This window comes from Pyrus communis, chromosome 6, assembly GCF_963583255.1.
Source record: "Pyrus communis chromosome 6, drPyrComm1.1, whole genome shotgun sequence".
Taxonomy (NCBI): Eukaryota; Viridiplantae; Streptophyta; class Magnoliopsida; order Rosales; family Rosaceae; genus Pyrus; species Pyrus communis.
Genome location: NC_084808.1, coordinates 8,576,113 through 8,592,951, shown reverse-complemented (window position 1 = coordinate 8,592,951; position 16,839 = coordinate 8,576,113). Strand labels below are relative to the sequence as shown.

Genomic DNA, 16,839 nt, shown 5'->3' with positions numbered 1-16,839 from the left:
GGGGAGCAAAGGAAGCAGGTTCAAATGGAAAAAGGGTTTGCTGCTATTTAGTACTTCATTCTAGTGTTATTTCTATATTTTGTATATGCAACATCTTAAGTTTGATCGCGTAAATGGCAAGTTGGATACTAAATATTATGGTCGACCTATTATGTGGCTTAACCCAATCTCACACTCTCTTAGTGTAAACATATTTGTTGAATTCAAAACTTGTAAAATTTGAATGAGAATGATGCGTAAGTGTAACCAAAACTAGCTGAAAGAGTTGATCGTATGTATTCAAAGAAAACAAAAATCTAGGTGTAAACCTTAATGATGTGAAAATGAATCATAAAACACAACACCGAAACATTTTAATTTGGTCTCCAATAAGTCACCATATCACAGGTTAGGGAGGTATTACAAGGCTTCCTCTAGGGTATAAAGCCCAACCCGGATGAGAAAGATGAAGAATTTTAGTCAGTCCCAGCCCACCCCCAACCCTACGAAAGGCGTAATATCTTAGGACTCGAACTTTTTTTTTTCTTTTCCAAAAAGCGATATTATCCATGGAACTTTAACGAAAAGTTTCCGGTATTGTTCATTTTAATGAAAAACCACATTTTTACACTAAAAAGTCAATCTTGGTACTATTCATTTTACCTTTTATTTTGTCCTTATCATTAAAACTCAAAGTTTTCAAGCTTTTTTTATTAGTTTTCCTTATTATCTACTCTAATGGAATAATAGGACTCGAACCTTAACTACGGTTGCTAACTCTGAAACCAATTGCCAAGAACAACCCGGTGCTCCAAAAGTGGCTACTTGTAAACAATTTGTGTGTCATTACATGTTGAAGTTAACCAAATTTTGGCTAGCGTTGCTGGAGAAGCTCTCGATGAGGGAAATACTTAGTTTAGGTGTCCTACAAATAAGGCTAACGAAGGCTAAGACCGAACGCAGTGATGTTTCAAGATTCATACAGCCAACCTCACTTAGTGAGATAAGACTTTATTGTTGTCCGTGTCATCTCCAAACAAATAAGAAATACTTTAAGTAGGTTTGTTCCAAATAATCTTCTCGGACAGTACTACACAGACACATGTAAAACAAACGACAAATATAAAAGAAAATCGAGATTTGCGGTAGTTTGATTTGCATACCTGGAGCTTTTTCAGCAACATCACTCGGAAATTCAAGTAAACTTCCCAGTTATCCATGAGTAAAACAAACGCCGAGTATAAATTAAAGTGGCACAGCAGGGTTTTGAAAGGGAGATGTATGATTCACATAACAAAACAATACGAATGCAGATAGCATCCAGATCAATGATTTCTAACTGAGTAGGACAAGAAACAAGGTTCCTGGCAAAATATTGCTAATATTTGTGCGGATTTTTACCTTTTCTAACAGTACAGAAGCTAATCGCTGGGATAACAAAAATCGTTACAACTTACATGAGACGGTAAATTTTTCCACGTACTGAGAACAGAGAAGAAACTGTAAGTGGTAAAAGTAAGAAGAATAATTTACCTATTTACTTAAAACATTGCAAGTGACCCTCTAAAGTTTATGCAAACTTCACAACCTACACGAATTCTACGAGTGTCACATTGTACATGTTCGGCAAGCCACTAACATTTAAAAGCAGTTCCATACAACCGAATAGTAGATTAAATTTCATGCGTGATATAACGTCACCAAAAACAGAAACAAACCAGCAACAGAAGGAACTACATATGACTATGTTAAGAATTCTGACTCACAACTTACCCACTGCTTTCTACTAGCCGGATGGAACCAATTAAATTAAAAAGTTACTATGGAAAGGAAACTACATAAACATAGATACCAACTTCAAGAGTTTAACAGAAATCAAATGAACATAAGGCAAGAAAAAATATTGATTTTTGTACCGGTGAGGCTAAAAACCACAAATACTTGACACAGTCAATTTCTTTGCTGCACACAGTAGACATTATAGTTCAGCAAATTGAATTTTACAAAGGATTGTTACCAGTTATGGTATTGTACATGTAATGATACTCTGCTCACAAATTGGCCGGCAATGCAGACAGAATAAGACATGTCTTCTAGTTTGCTTTGTTCATGGGTCCTCGCATAATCTTGGCTTAAGAACAACATGCTGCAAAATTCATGACCCGAAAAATTACACATCTCACGGATAAATTTATCTAGATGCATCTCAGAATAACACCCACCAAAAGAAGATAGTTACTCATATATTCGAATGGAAAACTTATAAAATGATAATATCTAATCAACCATGGATCTCATTTGCCAAAATGCATCTTGAATATCAGAAATCAAAGAAGTACCTTAATTTGTGTCCTATTATAAGTGTAAGTGATGTGAACAGACTCATCACTGGCCTGAATAACAGCTGGATACGAGAATTCCATTCCCAAAGACTCCTCCAATGTCACAGCATCACACCATGTGTCCCCATCATCATTTGAGAGTGCAACTTTAAGTACACCCCTTGAGACCGTGTTATAAGCAAGTAAAATAAAGCCATCTTTTAGCTTTACCCCATCAATACCTAATAAGAACAATGGCGTAAAGAAAGATTGAAATGAGAATGAAAAAAATGACAAAGGACGTTTAATGAACAGATACATGCTACATGCTATGTGCTCCCATTTCAATTTATAAAGAAACGACAAATACTAAATATAACAGAAAATGTGCAAATGAAATTAACTTGTTTACCGATTGAAGATGCAGTGCTAAAGAAAAACTCAATTCAGAACAATGTTGAATTATCCAGGTAAACATTTTACCACTCTCGGATGTATATATACTGCCTTAAACAATGAAAAAACTATGACTCGGCCACAAACCTGAGTTTGGATTGGGGAGTTCAGTAGGTATTGCATGATTCCAGTTCTGGCCACCGTCGTTGGATTCTGCAACACAAACTCTCCCAATCTGATCAAAGGATCGCATTAAAAGGCGCAAGGTCCCTTTTGCAGTCTGGTAAGGAACTGGTTGAATGACACTAAGAGTTTCGTTTTCAACATAAATAGGACCGTACTTTCTCCACGACCTAACAGAATCTGTTGCGACCTGTTGAATCACACATGTTAGGCACCAATTCTGAACATTTTGAAAGTTTAACCACTCTATGCAATTGAGTTTCAGTGACAACCTCCACCCATGCGCCCCAAGAGTTCCAGCTTTCGACAGAGGATCCACATAACAAATTACCATTTTCCAGCAAGATAGGCTGAACAATAATAAAGCAGAAGGTATCTTTCATATGAGTTCGAGTAATACCTTATTCTTTCATATGAGTTCGAATAATACCTTATTCTTTATTGGTCCTAATATACCAGGAGGAAGTTGCTCTCTTACTGTCCAAGTAACACCTTTATCATATGACCGCTTCATGCATCCACTCCATCTGATATTCATCAATGGATAGTTAGCAGAAGCTAACAAATGAAAAAAAATGTTTACAAAACATCGTTAGTACGATGGCAGTGCAAAGCAGTACAGGATCATTCTTAAAAGTAAAAAAACAATTTGAGAAAACATGATAACTGCCAAAGGCGCTTTTTTATTTTTTATTTTTATTATTATTATTATTATTATTATTATTATTTATTTCGTGAGAATTAACTAGATTATCTCAAGGTCTGGCAATTTTGAGCATGAACTGCCCATCAACTTCGACGGAATCACCCACATTAAATGCATTACGTTTACAGATACTGGTAACTAGCTTAAGTGAATTAACAATTTGATCCTAGGCCTAGGTTGCCAAGTCAAGAGACTTGACCAACTAAACTAGTTGGGAGATACATGAAAATTTTTCTTCCAGAATTAATTACGCCATGAAAATGATTTCAAATCATGAAGAACAATCGCGTTGCTTTTCCTTTTCTTTTTGTTTCTGTGATATATATAAGTCAAGCAAAATTCACACCTATCGGTACAAAAACAGTTAGGAACAAGCTCATAAAGAGATGCAAAGAAAAAAATGAAGTGTTCAGTAAAATGTGACTGCAAATGCTTATAGTATTAGTAGGAAAAATATACTTTTGAACCTCTTGTCCTATCTTATAGAACAGCAGCAGCTCCTCTGATGGAAGTTTGAACAATACAGGGTTCCACATTGGGGTGTCAAGTTGTTCATCAGCAACGACAGGTGACTGCCAATAGCCATTCTGCCACGAAAAATTCTACCCGTTAGTGTTAATAATTCACATAAAGCCCGGTCAGGACTTTACTAAGAATTAGTAATAAACTATCAGTACACTAGACTAAGATAACTTCAGTTGCAGTGCGTCTTGTAATTTATATCCTAACAAAAGATCACATAAACCATAGAACAGAGAAAAATGGGAGAAGAGTAGAGAAGAGAGTATCCTTAGAAAGAAAGAGAAGTCCATGAATTCTACTAACTTAGATTTGGCCAATTCGAGTCCAGTAGCAATTAAATACTGGAGTAAACGCACACGGATATTGTGTGTGTGTGTTTTTCTTCAAATTTCAAAAACGAGAATCATTGCAATTAAGAGTACAACCTTTGCTGTTCGTAAAATGAGCTGAGCACTACCGTTACCTTGTAGGTCTGCAACCAAATCTTCACATCAGGTGCACCCTCTGACGTACCTCCGAAATAGGCAACCAAGAAGTGATCTTTATCAACCTACACAGACAACAAACAAGCACTGGTCTAGTTAACATGTTGAGAGAATAGTAACGAACTGCATATCTTTCATTACTTTTTTTCCTTTAAATAAAGTTTCTCCTGCACAACCTCAACAATGGTAGAAGCATGGCAGCTATTGAAGGGAGCAGAATGTGCAGGAAACGTGTATTCCTCCAACACAGGCCCCTCAAGGTAACAGTCCTTCCTCATACTTACATTCGGGGTTGCAGGCGCAGTCGCTGCGGTTTCTGCCAATATTCTATCTAGTTTTCTGCATAATTTTTCAGCTTTACATTACATGTTTCTGCAAATATTTTCAACTTGGAAAAGAAAACCCATATCAACAAATAAACAAAAGAAAATCCAATATTCCCATCAAATTATTTCAAAATTATTGATAAAAATCACGATAAATTAGAATTGAAGAAACTGTCATACAAAAACGGAAAACAAGGTAAAAGGAAGACCCGATGGGAAAGTAGTGAAGGAGGTGGTGTTGGGCATGGGATGCGAGAGTGGAATTGAAGGAAAAAGGAGTATGAGGATGCAGCAGATCAAACACATTCAGCACCGAAAACACCAAAACCAGAAAGAAAGACAGCAACACAATGCTTCCCACTGATTTCCACATTTTCACACCTAATGAAGGTTTCAATTATTTTGTCGGACGGAGAGAGTCAACACAATTGACAGCTATTTTGCTTGTTTTTTTAACATGTATACATCATAAAATTACAAGAACTTCGAAAATTTGATAGGTCGGTTGTCGAAAAATAATTCACCGGTCAAAATCTGGTAGGATTCAGTGACAATCATCGAATTTTATTAAATGAAGTTTTAACGAAAAGTCCATGCTATTGTTTATTTTAACGAAAAACTACATTTTTATACTAAAAAGTCAATTCTGGTACTATTTACTTCACCATTTATTTTATCATTATCATTAAAACTCAAAGTTTTCAAGTTATTTTTATTAATTTTCCTTTTATTAAAATTATAGTAGTATTTTCAGAATTGCATTGGTTGAATTTTCTATTTAAACTTAAAGATCTCAATTGTGTAATGAGGTTTTGGAATTGTACTGATATTACGTCTCATTTAATTGACCATAATCCTTTGTTAAATTAATGATACGACACCTAAGAAGAGTGATGATGATGTAAATATTGACATGTTTCTAGGTCTAGTAGAATGACTTACATGAAATGGGTTTACTGCTATCGTGACATCACATCCTAATAATACAATGTTATGTCTAAGTTTCTTTTCTAAATGGCATTGTATTATTAAACCAGGATGTCATGTAGTGATGTATCCATTCCATAAAAGTTAATATTGCCATATGGAAGTCACTTGCATCATTGTGATCAAACTATGTGACTGGTTGAGGCGAATCGAAGCTCTATGATGGCTAGTTTTCGTTCATATGATTACTACTATTAAGTGACAACATGGACAAGTATTAAAGCGAGTTTTCACTCACATCACCTAAGGAGCTTTATATCCTCAATTTGACCAAAAATAGTCGATTTAGGTATTAAGAGCTCCATAAATGACGTCTCAGTGAAAACTAACTTCAATATTTCTCCACATCACCACTTTAACGCTTCATGACACTATCAATTAACACTGGCGACTTAATGAATGTTCAATTTTTAAAACTAGGTAGTTATTTGGAATGTTTTTATAATCAATTTGGAGTCACCCCCTTAAAATTAGGTTGTTATTCATGCTTAATGGTTTTTATTTTTTTTATTTTTTTTTACTTATTTATTTTTTTTTTAAGGAGAGATTTAGAACATTAGCCCTTAAATTGGCCCACTTTAAACTTTGAACCCTGAACTGAAAAATTGCGTGTTGACCCCTAAATGTGTCATAATATCTAGTAGCAGTCATTTTGGGTTAAATCGTTGGAACTTCCATCCAAAATAAATGTAAGGGGACGACTAAGCGACATGAGTTCTAATGGAGTTATCCAAAAAAGATCTTTACGGATGACAAATAAAGAACAACGCTATCAAAATTTTAGTCCAGCAACCAAAGTTTCAATTCAACTAAAATTCAGGCCCCCATATCCTTTTGTTGGGTGGTTGATTTGAATGGTTATATTTCTAAGCTCCGTAAAATTGGCTGCAAGTCTTGAAAGACTGCAAACAACGACGTCTTCCATTCAGTCTTGCTCTGGTTGAGCTCACAAACAAAGATTAGATAAATATACAGTTATTTCTTATACATTCGATGTACCACGAGACAATAAAGTCCAACTTCTCCAACATCCAAAGCTCCAAAAATCACCTCAATTAATCGATTATGAGGGTATGATTCGGATGCCAATGATATCTAGCATCGCAATCTGCAGGGATTTGTGTAAAACCTGAAATATGCAGTCCCGCAAACTGAGATGATTATCTTGTACATGAATGTGTTTTACTTCACCCTTGTCCGAAAAAGCATAGCTATCTTCGCACCCATAAACCTACTATAAGAAAACCTACTAATCTTCTGGCTCAGTGGAAAAGTCCGGTTCTTCAGGTTTTCGTAATTTTGGCATCTCGTCTTTGAGCTTCTGAGCTCCCCTCCTTGTGTTTGCTGCAAATCTTGAAGCCAGTACTGTGACCCTAAGATTCATTTTTGCCTGGGAAGAGGGATTTGAAACAACAGAAAGATCTTCTTCCTCTTGCTCAGTCTCATAAGCCACTTTCTCATCCAAAGCAAATGATTCCCTTGTGCTCAGATCTTTTGTCGTCATTCTTCTCTTGTGGCGGCGCCAAGCAGCCTGTATGAAGCAGGCCGCCCATGTTCTCCAATGGTGAGAGTAAAACCGAAATGTGTGCTGCAGCTTCTTGCTGTGCAGGCGTCTGAATTGGTTAGCCACAAATTTGAGATCTTCAGCTCGTAATGCAAAAGCTTCAACTTCACTAAGTGCTTTAACTGTTCGTGTTGAAGAAGGCAAGTTAGCAGTGGATTTTGGGAGCAAAGCCCATGCGAGCAGCTCCTCACCACAGAAGTCTCCAGGTCTTAATGTGATTGAGTTGAAGAATCCAGTCCGCCCTCCATTTGTCGTAGAACTATCCAGAGTCCCTCTTATAATGAAAAGCATTTCTGTCACCGGGTCACCCTCTTGGACTATGTAAGTACCCCCCGTGCTTAGGGAGGACACCAAACGCTCACATATTGCATCGAGAAGCTGATCATCCATCTGTGAGAAGAAAGGGACCTGACGAAATGAGAAAGGAAAATTTGTTAATTCTTATTTCAAAGCATATGAATCATCAGAGCTCTTATATCAGTTATTTGGTCAAAATATATGACATTGTAAGCGGTTACACTACATTAGGATGAGTTCCCAAGTGTAGTAAACACATGCACTTTGAGACATTCTCAACGGCATCATATTAATCTTTGATGCCTGTCTAATGTGTTACGCTTTCAACCTATATCCTAATTCAGCATACAATGGGAACTGGAGCCTTCAGACACCATCAGACGCAGGCTCCAGTTGTTTTACTACAAAGACCCCTTTTTTTTCCCTAATAGTTGCTAGGCATGCATATATGATATTAACTGAATGAGATTGCCTTCAAGCCCAAAATTATAAATACTTGGGAAGAACCATACTCTTCGAACAAGATCTAAGCATAGGTGGCGTTGAATATCACGACGAAGATCAGCAGGTAAGCCACGAAGGATGGCTTCTTCATCAACTCCTCTAGTTGCCAGCCATTTGTACTGAACAAAGCGTCGAACACGCCGTCTCAAATCTTCAGGGAGTTGACGATGCTTCATCCATTCCTCTGTGTCTCTTCTCTTAAGCCTCCACTCCTCAAGCCTCACAGTGATTGATTGGAGATAGGTCTACAATATAAAGATAAGGCTTTTTAGCCAAAATAGTCTGAGATTTGCATAACTCCTCACTGTGGTCCCTGAGATTTGAAACCAATTCAAGTGGTCCCTTAGATTGTCCACCACTAATCATTTTGGCCTTCCGTGAATAGTTATGTTAAATAAAGAATATAATGACAAAACTACCCTCAATTTAATAAACAATAGGCCAAAATGATTTGATAAAACTTGAGGGTATTTTTGTCATTTTATCCTATAGATTTCAAATCTCGAGGACCAAAATGAAGAATTATGCAAATCTTAGAGATCATTATGGATAAAAAGCCTAAAGATAATCCCAATGTCTAATGTATCAATTCAACAAGCATCAACAATCATTTAAAATAGTAAGCCGATATAATTGAATCACAAATTTAACTAAATGTAATTACTAGTCCAAGGCATGTCCCCAACGAAGAAAGTTACCATTGTAGATAATATTCTATAAATGAAACTTTGTGGGGGGAATTAATTAATAAGTTTCTCCAAAACGTCACTTGGTATTTAATGACAAAAAATTGATGAAGAAACATTCCAGACTTCACGCAGCAGAAAAGTAATACTAAAAGCAAGTAATGATGGCAAGAAGCGTTTCTATAGTTACCTGCATATTCCCGATTAAGTGGGCAAATAATACAAGGCCAACAATGGCAATGAGAATGGCAAATGACGTTTCCCCAATAAAAGTACTTGTTGACAAATTCTGCCCATAGGAACTGAGACAATAAGAATGCCACAATATGAATCAACAATTTTCAACAGCTATAAAAAATGTAAAATTATCAAATGCCACTTTATCTGAAACAAAAACAAATATATATATATATATATGTATGTATGTATGTATGTAAAAGACTTCCATTTCTTATAGAAACTGTTCTGTCAAATTATATGCATGTAATATATGTCCAACAACCTAACGTTCACACTCTGGCAGTCAAGCCATTATCCTTGTTAGTCAATAAGCATAAAACCAATCAACCATTAATAACCTGTAAATTTTGAAGTGATTAGTATGACCCCTCTACATAAGGTGCAGGTCTATTCCACCAAAAGGGAAGCACTGGTTTAAAATCCAAGGGCAAAACCATATTCAAGCCATTCTAAAGTTCATCTAAGATTCAGTTTCAAAGAATTTCAATAAACGTTAACTGAGTACTACAGAGAATCACATTGATAATATTCATTCTCTTTTCATTTTTTTCTATGCATGCCTTGGCAAATGATTCTTTCTAGATGGCAAGCTACAAAAAATCATTGGTGGTCAAAGCATATTAAGTATGTCTCCAATGTGGAAACCCATCTTGTGATTGTCTATCTAAAATCAGATAGGAGGGTTAAAATTTACATTAGACAACATACATAGACGAATGAAGAAATTTAGTTTTGGGAAAAAAAAGGATAAGAACTATACATTTCCAGTAAGACCTTGTCATACTTTAACCAAATTATAAGAACTTTATTGACTGAATAAGTTGTTTCATAGTGTTGAGAACAACACAATCTGCCTTCAGTTTGTTACAGTTATGCACAGATGCTCCATATGAAGCCCAAGACTGCACAGTAGACCGATGAAAACATAGTTCTAAAAGCTACAATAGACTGGCTGATTGGACCGGGTTAACCGGAACCAGCTTTGATTTACCACAGAAACCATAGTACTATGACAAGAATCACAGAAGAGATGCAAGATGACCAACGACATCATAGTTCTGAAAACCACACAAAACTGGCTGATTGAACCAGGTTAACCGGGAACCAGCTGTCTGCTGGTTTGATTTACCACCAAAACCCTTTGAAGCAGTTCATCCAGCTATATCTAAACACAACTAAACACAAATCAGATACTATAAAAACCAATTGAATTTCTGAAAGTCTGACATTTGGAGAAAAAAAAAAACAAGGCGACAGATGTTGCACATGCAGGCTTTGGTAGGATACTCTAAATCCCTAAATAATCAACCCTCTCAATAAATGGGATCAAAGTTGAAAAAAATTCAGCGTAAGTGAGATTTTCTTCATGTTCATTTAACTAAGAACGGATGCCCTGCAGAAAAAATCTCACTATACATACATACATACATACACATCTATAGAGTATGATGGTGATAACGACTGAAGTCTGAGGATAGATGATAACTGAAGAAGTTAGATGATGTTAGTCCTGAAATTAGTTGAAGAAGAGATGCAGGGTAATAATTTCGAGGTAACTGTAGATGACTAATTACAGCATTTAACACACACACAAACACCCCACATTACACGTATTATCTTATTATCGTATGTCAGGTCGTATCCTATATCTGTATGCATGAACAGTAGGGTAAAGCCATCAAACCAACCAGTTCAGCCATGAAATTATGGACTCATCGTGGATGTTTGCAAGCGTTGTTTTGTAGTTTAAAATATAAGGAAAGGTACTACTGAGGCACTATCATATCTGTTATCCCATTGCTACAAATTTTTGTACTAATACTTTATGCCTCGTAATCAGTACAAAGTATTAAGTCATGAAGTTTACAGTTTTACATCTTTTCAATTTTCATTTGTTGAAGAGCATATACTATCCATCTAGCGCTATAATTTTCTTATGGTTGTATTTACTGTATAATATTTAAATAAAGGGTCGGTTGCAGCTCGGTACCTTATGTTTCACCTCATATTGCATGCTTATCCATTTGGTTTAATCAATGATCCCTTCAGTCGTACTTTTACAAACCAAATTTTCATCAATGAGGACCCACTGTAAGTCTTCAAACGCCAAAAGACCCCCTAACCACCCCTTCCCGGTGACACAAAAGTAAACACAAACAATCTCCATCCTGACCAACCCCGTCTTCTACCCAAACCACCAGGTCCACCACTACCCATGCTGAAAGCATCCCACCCCAACCTCACTGGCCCACTCCCTCTCTTTCCCATGTATGTCACAAGACCACTTAATGGATTTCCTGACAGTCAGACTAAACCCTCCCTGTTCCAGTACAATAACCAGTCCAGTTTTCATAAGGTTGGATGAGACTACAAGATGTGAGCCTGAAGCTTTGTAATAGATTAGTCAACCTAACACACAGTTAAGCCTCAAGCCATCAACCGTTCTTGATCCATGGGTCATTGTAATCAACAACTTCTGCACTTTCCTCCGCCATTAACTAATACTCTTTGACTATGCCACTATCCCAAAAAGATTTATCACACACTGCTATAAACAACACATATAACAGATTCACAATCCATCTTATGTGGGCACAGCCCACTGCCTCTCTCTTTTTAAACATTAAAAACATTTTTGCACACAGTGCATAAATGTTTATGCAATTATTTATTAGTGGCATGATTTAGTTTCCGCTTTTTAATTTGAGTACCATCATTACTTAAATAATTTACTACTAAATTAAACATAGTGTTAGACATTGGGTATAGAACCAACAAATACAGTTGATCCTCATTTATATTGGCATAGTAATCATTATACGTGGCGTTGGATTTTATCCTACTGCAGGTCATATAAGGGAATTTGGCACCTAAACTGGTATTTTATGAAGTAAAAACTGGTCCACAGACTTAAATAATATTTCAAAGTTCGGCCAGTGAAAAACCAAACACTCTTTTAAAAAAGCAACAGGAAACCAACACTGATAAGTAGTAAGTAATCAACCATAGCCACGATCGTTCTTAGTGAATAAAAATAACAACCACTGGTAATAGAAGAAGCCTTTGCTGATTTTAGTTTGCAATAATAACATAGCATCTAAATCTTCATGACATCTTAAATTTCTAACTTTGTTTTTGTTGATTTTAATATTTTAGTCATACCTTTCTACCTTAAAAAGGAAAAAACATCATACCTTAGTTGTTGCAAGCCCCACCATAAACAATAGAAGTACTTCGTGATGAAGTTTGAGGAAACAACATTTTTTGTTACTGCGCTTTCGAATATGCCATATTTGAAATTGTCATTTGCAGGATTACAATTCTCAAACACATTTGTACTACTCGCCCAACCTTTTCTGCTAAGATTGTCACAATCTAGATAAGAAAGCGAACATTTTGTGGTGTTCAGTTCCTTTTTACAAAATGACTTCCAGCATGAGGTATATCGGTCAATTGATAGTAAATACCACGCTGCCCCTAACACCTGTAACAACAAATGAGGTAATAGATTAGCTCCTGTTCTGGAACTCAGCGAGGAGAGGAGGGAGGAAGGGAGGGAGGGAGGGAGGGGGTGGAATAAAGATTTAATAGGAAGACAAAAGCAAACAAAGATGCATACATGGCTGGCCAGCATGTACAATAGAAGATTATATGCAGCCCCTGCCCAGGCAGTCTTTGTGACCACTCCAGTTGCTTTGATTATTTGCAAACTTAACGGAAAAATAAGATATAATCTGGGGACATATTGGATCAGAACAATTAGTGCAAGAGCATTGTTGTTATGATCCGTTTGGGCACTTCTTGTTGCGGGGATAATAAACCAGATGACTATCTGCACAAAATTTTCAATCAGCTATACTTCCACCTTTCTCACCCAAAAAACTTTACATAATCCATGAACCTAGCATTTCAGATTTAGGGTCAGTCTCATGTTAATGAATCTAGGATTTCCCCTCAAGAGTCTGTATAGTATTTAATAACTAAATATTTTAACCAGATTTCGCAGTCTGCCTTTCCAGTGAAGATTGCCAAAACCTCACCATCAGACAAAGGGGTGCTTTGAAACAACATGAAATAAGCACAGGTTTTGGTTGGGTGTAATCATGATCAAGTGGAAATTGTGTCAACCAGTTTAACATGAACAATAAGCATTTTTGTATCGAGCCAACTAACCTAACTCAAACACAACGAGAACTGACATGTTTAGTAAACTCCTATTGATACGTTCAATAATTGTGTCATGTTGACACAATTGTAACCTATAAAACAAGACATAATTATGAAGTTTAAAGTAAAATTGACAATGTAAAACAAAACATATCTGTCAAAGAAGAACTAACTTTGATCAAATCAGGCTGATCTCTATTGCTATAACCATTTGCATTACCTGTTTAATACTACCCTCACAAATAAGCAACAATTCATACACATTTTCTTTGCGTACTCTTATTCAGATTGATATTGGGTACGTGAGAGGCTTATTTGCTGGCCGTCATCACTCCAGTAAACTTTAGAGTAGCATTCAGTTAATCTAGCTCTTTTACATATTTTCTCTTTAATATTAGATGGATACAATAATTTTCTTTCACTCATTCCCTGATGCACATAACTTAAACAGAAATGGGAAGTAGGTTAGAAAATCTACAATGTCAAGAATCAGTAATACTCCAAAAAAAATACCTGAGGGAGGGGCAATGTGGCTATGAGATCAATGAAGAAGTCTGATCTAATATACCTCTGCGCAATCTTCTTTGGGTCCATGACAAGTTCACCCCTCCCAAAAACGCGAGAGCTTGGCGCAACATAAGCTGTCCTAAACTTTATCATTACATGCAACATATAAAAGATATCCGCAATAGTCCTGAAACAAGTCACAACAATTCGCAACCTCAAGTCTGTCTTCACACAATACGTGTTTGCATCCCCTCCGAGCATGGGCAAGTAAAAATACAAGGGGTCAACAAAAAGTGCCACCAAGCACGAGACAATGAAAACCCGATTCCATTGCAACATGATCTCACTACCCGGGTCAAGTATTCTTTTTCGCCAAGGTTCATGGTCTTCTGGAAACACCTTCGAATGGCCAATGCTGAAAGTTTCAACAAACCTATTTCTTCCCCCCACTAGTCCAGTGTCAGATTTAAGCAATGAACATGACTTATATGCAGACGATGACTTTTCAAGCTGAGATGGTTCAGCTCTTCGCCATAAAGATTCTTTATGCCGTTTTTTATCAGAATAAAACCTAAATCACATTAAAGGTGAGCAGAGTATTAAAGAGTGTCCCGATGCTTAGATTGAGTAAGGTTGTCTTAAAAGTTAATTATAATTCATGTTTCTCATATTAAACTTAAGGAACTTGATGATAATATCCCACAAATTAGATGCATAAAATAAAAGGATGTCTTATTAAGCAAATGAACAAAACTGTAAACAATAAAATAAAGGAAAAATTGCACAAACACCACCTGGACTATTAGGGCTGTGTGCAAATTCAACCCAAACTAAAAATCTTGCCAGTTTACCAACCAGACTCACGTTTTAATGTGAATGTCCAGCCTCCATTTGTTTTCATCAAGAGTTCAGTTTGGGTGGTATTTGTGCAGACCCTCCAGGTGCTATTTGTCAAATGCAAGCCCTAATCAATTACACAAATTGGCTGAGGTAGGTCGTAGGCTCCAACCAGACGGAATTCGTCTGTACGTTCCCAATCAATTGAAAGCATTCAATTTTTCATATTTCCTCTAGAAACAAACAGATTCCCAGAAAAAATTACTAAACAAGTTCAAAGTTGTATGGATTTATCGAAGGGTAAGACAAGAAGCCTATTAAAGTATATGGTTAACTGAGAAGAGCATAGTTTTCAATGGTCCAATCCCAATCAGAATAAAAACAAGTAAATCATTTCAGATATTTTTCATCACATTTTCTCACTATCCAAACAAGCACTGAAAGAAGAAAGAGGGAAATGAAAAATGGGGTTCCTAGAAAAACTGTGCTTCTGACATATTTTCCCATGCCTCGTCCCACCTATTTCTCAACCTCAATAATTCTCATTCACTTTCTGAGCAACGAAACAGACAGAAAAACTAAATAGAGAAATAATTTATTAAAAAAGGAAACTTTGTGGGCAATTCACCTGACAAGCCTTTCCTTCCTCAATTCCATGGCAAGAAGAAGAAAGCTGAATCCAAATCCTTGGGCTCAAATCCCTTTCACAGCATCTCCCCTACAATTTGAGGGATATTTTCTGTCTCAGTGTGTTGCAAATCTGAGGTCAGAATAGCAGACCAGAGAGAAAGAGAGGTCGGTGAGCTGAGCAGACGAGAGAGAGAGTGACAGTGGTTTGGTGAAAATACAATGAATTTTGATATATTTATAAATTCATGAAATTATATGGTTTTTAATTGATTTATACCGATTCTAAATAAAATTTTGATTTAATTCTCTCGAAATCTTATGGGAATATATGAGGTTTGTGGATGCTTAAAATACACTACGAAATCTCTCCAATTCCTTCTAATTCCTCAATTTTCTCAAATTCTTTAAAATCAGTTTTTAATTGAATACACTTAGAATGTGTTTGGGCCCGAAATAATATTGTTAGGTCGAGCATAGGGTTGTGCTCGGCCCAAAGCTGTGTCAAATACTATAGGCTGCCTGATGGATTTCGGGCCATTTAGCAGGGTCGGTCGAGGTCGAGTCCTATCATAAGAAAGAGTAGTCCAGATAAATAAAGAGGGTCGAGGAAGTCCTGGTGCAACTAGGATTCTCAGCCAGCAAGGAATAAAGCCTCGAAGGGGGGTAAGTTCAAAGTCCTAATGGGAGTAGGGTTGTTCGAAGTAAAGTTGGAACGGGGCAAGGACTCCCAATCCAGATAGGGGTTTGATTCGGTCTCAAGGAGTGGGTGCTATAAATACAAGAAATCATGCAACAAAGAAGGACCGTCAATTCAACATACAATTGCCCTGCGTAAAACCTCTCAAATACCTTGAGATTTTTCCTTTTCTTTTTCCGCCAACATACCTTCAATTTGGATAAACAACATTATGGAGGCAGCCGGCGAACACCTTCAATTTGGATAAACAGCACTGTTGCCGTAGAATCAGCCGACCGAGGAGCATCTTCAGTTTGGATAAACAGCACTGCGTCAAAGCCGATTGATTATCTATCCAAGTCTCGGGCGAGAAGGGTTTTCGAATCCTTATTGGCAGGGGTCATCTTATCAGCCGTCTCGGCGAAGTAAGGTGTTACGAGTTACGACGTTCGGCGTATCGGACGCCGAGTGATTTTATGATTGGATATTCACAAGTGAGTTTTAAAGTTCGGCATTCTGACGGCCAAACTACGTTCACCATCAAGACATACATCACCTTTGAATATTTGTGTCTGTATAGTCTAGTGTCGATTCGACGTGCTTATACTCTTACGAATATAATCACGGTGACCGAATCAGGCATCGACGACTTGTGAACTTCGCAGAACTAGCAGCCTCGTCTTCAGGCTCTAGAACCCAAAGACCGAGAGTGTTCCTTCCTCGGTCGTAGTAGCAAGATAAAGAAGTTAGCAACGCGCTCAACGCAACATCAACAAATTTTACTCCTCGGCCGACGAGTTGGCACGCCCTGCATTCAACCGAAGGA

General features: G+C 36.9%; 2 protein-coding genes across 5 annotated transcripts; both read right to left on the bottom strand.

Annotated features, from left to right (window-relative positions):
* Positions 1–1,864: 1,864 nt before the first annotated feature.
* Positions 1,865–5,338, bottom strand: LOC137737100 (uncharacterized). Of its 4 annotated transcripts, none has more exons than XM_068476470.1 (9): positions 5,128–5,338; positions 4,877–4,931; positions 4,571–4,657; positions 4,045–4,172; positions 3,310–3,406; positions 3,152–3,229; positions 2,844–3,069; positions 2,319–2,542; positions 1,865–2,125 (listed from the first exon to the last, which is right to left on the bottom strand). In XM_068476470.1, exons 1-9 carry the CDS (start codon positions 5,289–5,291, stop codon positions 2,087–2,089), a joined length of 1,098 nt encoding a protein of 365 aa, XP_068332571.1. In that variant the 5' UTR covers positions 5,292–5,338; the 3' UTR covers positions 1,865–2,086. The 4 variants fall into 4 exon arrangements, with proteins under 4 accessions (XP_068332571.1, XP_068332570.1, XP_068332573.1 ...); XM_068476469.1 differs by having other exon boundaries at positions 4,769–4,931; positions 5,128–5,337; XM_068476472.1 differs by having other exon boundaries at positions 4,769–4,931; positions 5,099–5,271.
* Positions 5,339–6,754: 1,416 nt separating this feature from the next.
* On the bottom strand, positions 6,755–15,536 carry LOC137736859 (cyclic nucleotide-gated ion channel 17-like). Its single transcript, XM_068476160.1, has 7 exons — positions 15,336–15,536; positions 13,877–14,441; positions 12,816–13,028; positions 12,391–12,680; positions 9,147–9,258; positions 8,279–8,515; positions 6,755–7,877 (listed from the first exon to the last, which is right to left on the bottom strand). The coding sequence occupies exons 1-7, from the start codon at positions 15,362–15,364 to the stop codon at positions 7,155–7,157; spliced, it is 2,169 nt and encodes a 722-aa protein (XP_068332261.1). The 5' UTR covers positions 15,365–15,536; the 3' UTR covers positions 6,755–7,154.
* Positions 15,537–16,839: the final 1,303 nt, after the last annotated feature.

Coding starts and splice junctions, on each gene's coding strand:
- LOC137736859 (XM_068476160.1), bottom strand. CDS start 15,364: ATGGAATTGAGGAAGGAAAGGCTTGTCAG. Junction 9,259..12,390: donor TGGGGCTTGCAACAACTAAG/GTATGATGTTTT, acceptor TTATTGTCTCAG/TTCCTATGGGCAGAATTTGT. Junction 7,878..8,278: donor GCTTAGATCTTGTTCGAAGA/GTATGGTTCTTC, acceptor TCATTTCGTCAG/GTCCCTTTCTTCTCACAGAT.
- LOC137737100 (XM_068476469.1), bottom strand. CDS start 5,291: ATGTGGAAATCAGTGGGAAGCATTGTGTTGCTGTCTTTCTTTCTGGTT. Junction 3,070..3,151: donor CTTGGGGCGCATGGGTGGAG/GTTGTCACTGAA, acceptor GTGATTCAACAG/GTCGCAACAGATTCTGTTAG. Junction 2,543..2,843: donor ACTCCCCAATCCAAACTCAG/GTTTGTGGCCGA, acceptor TGTTCTTATTAG/GTATTGATGGGGTAAAGCTA.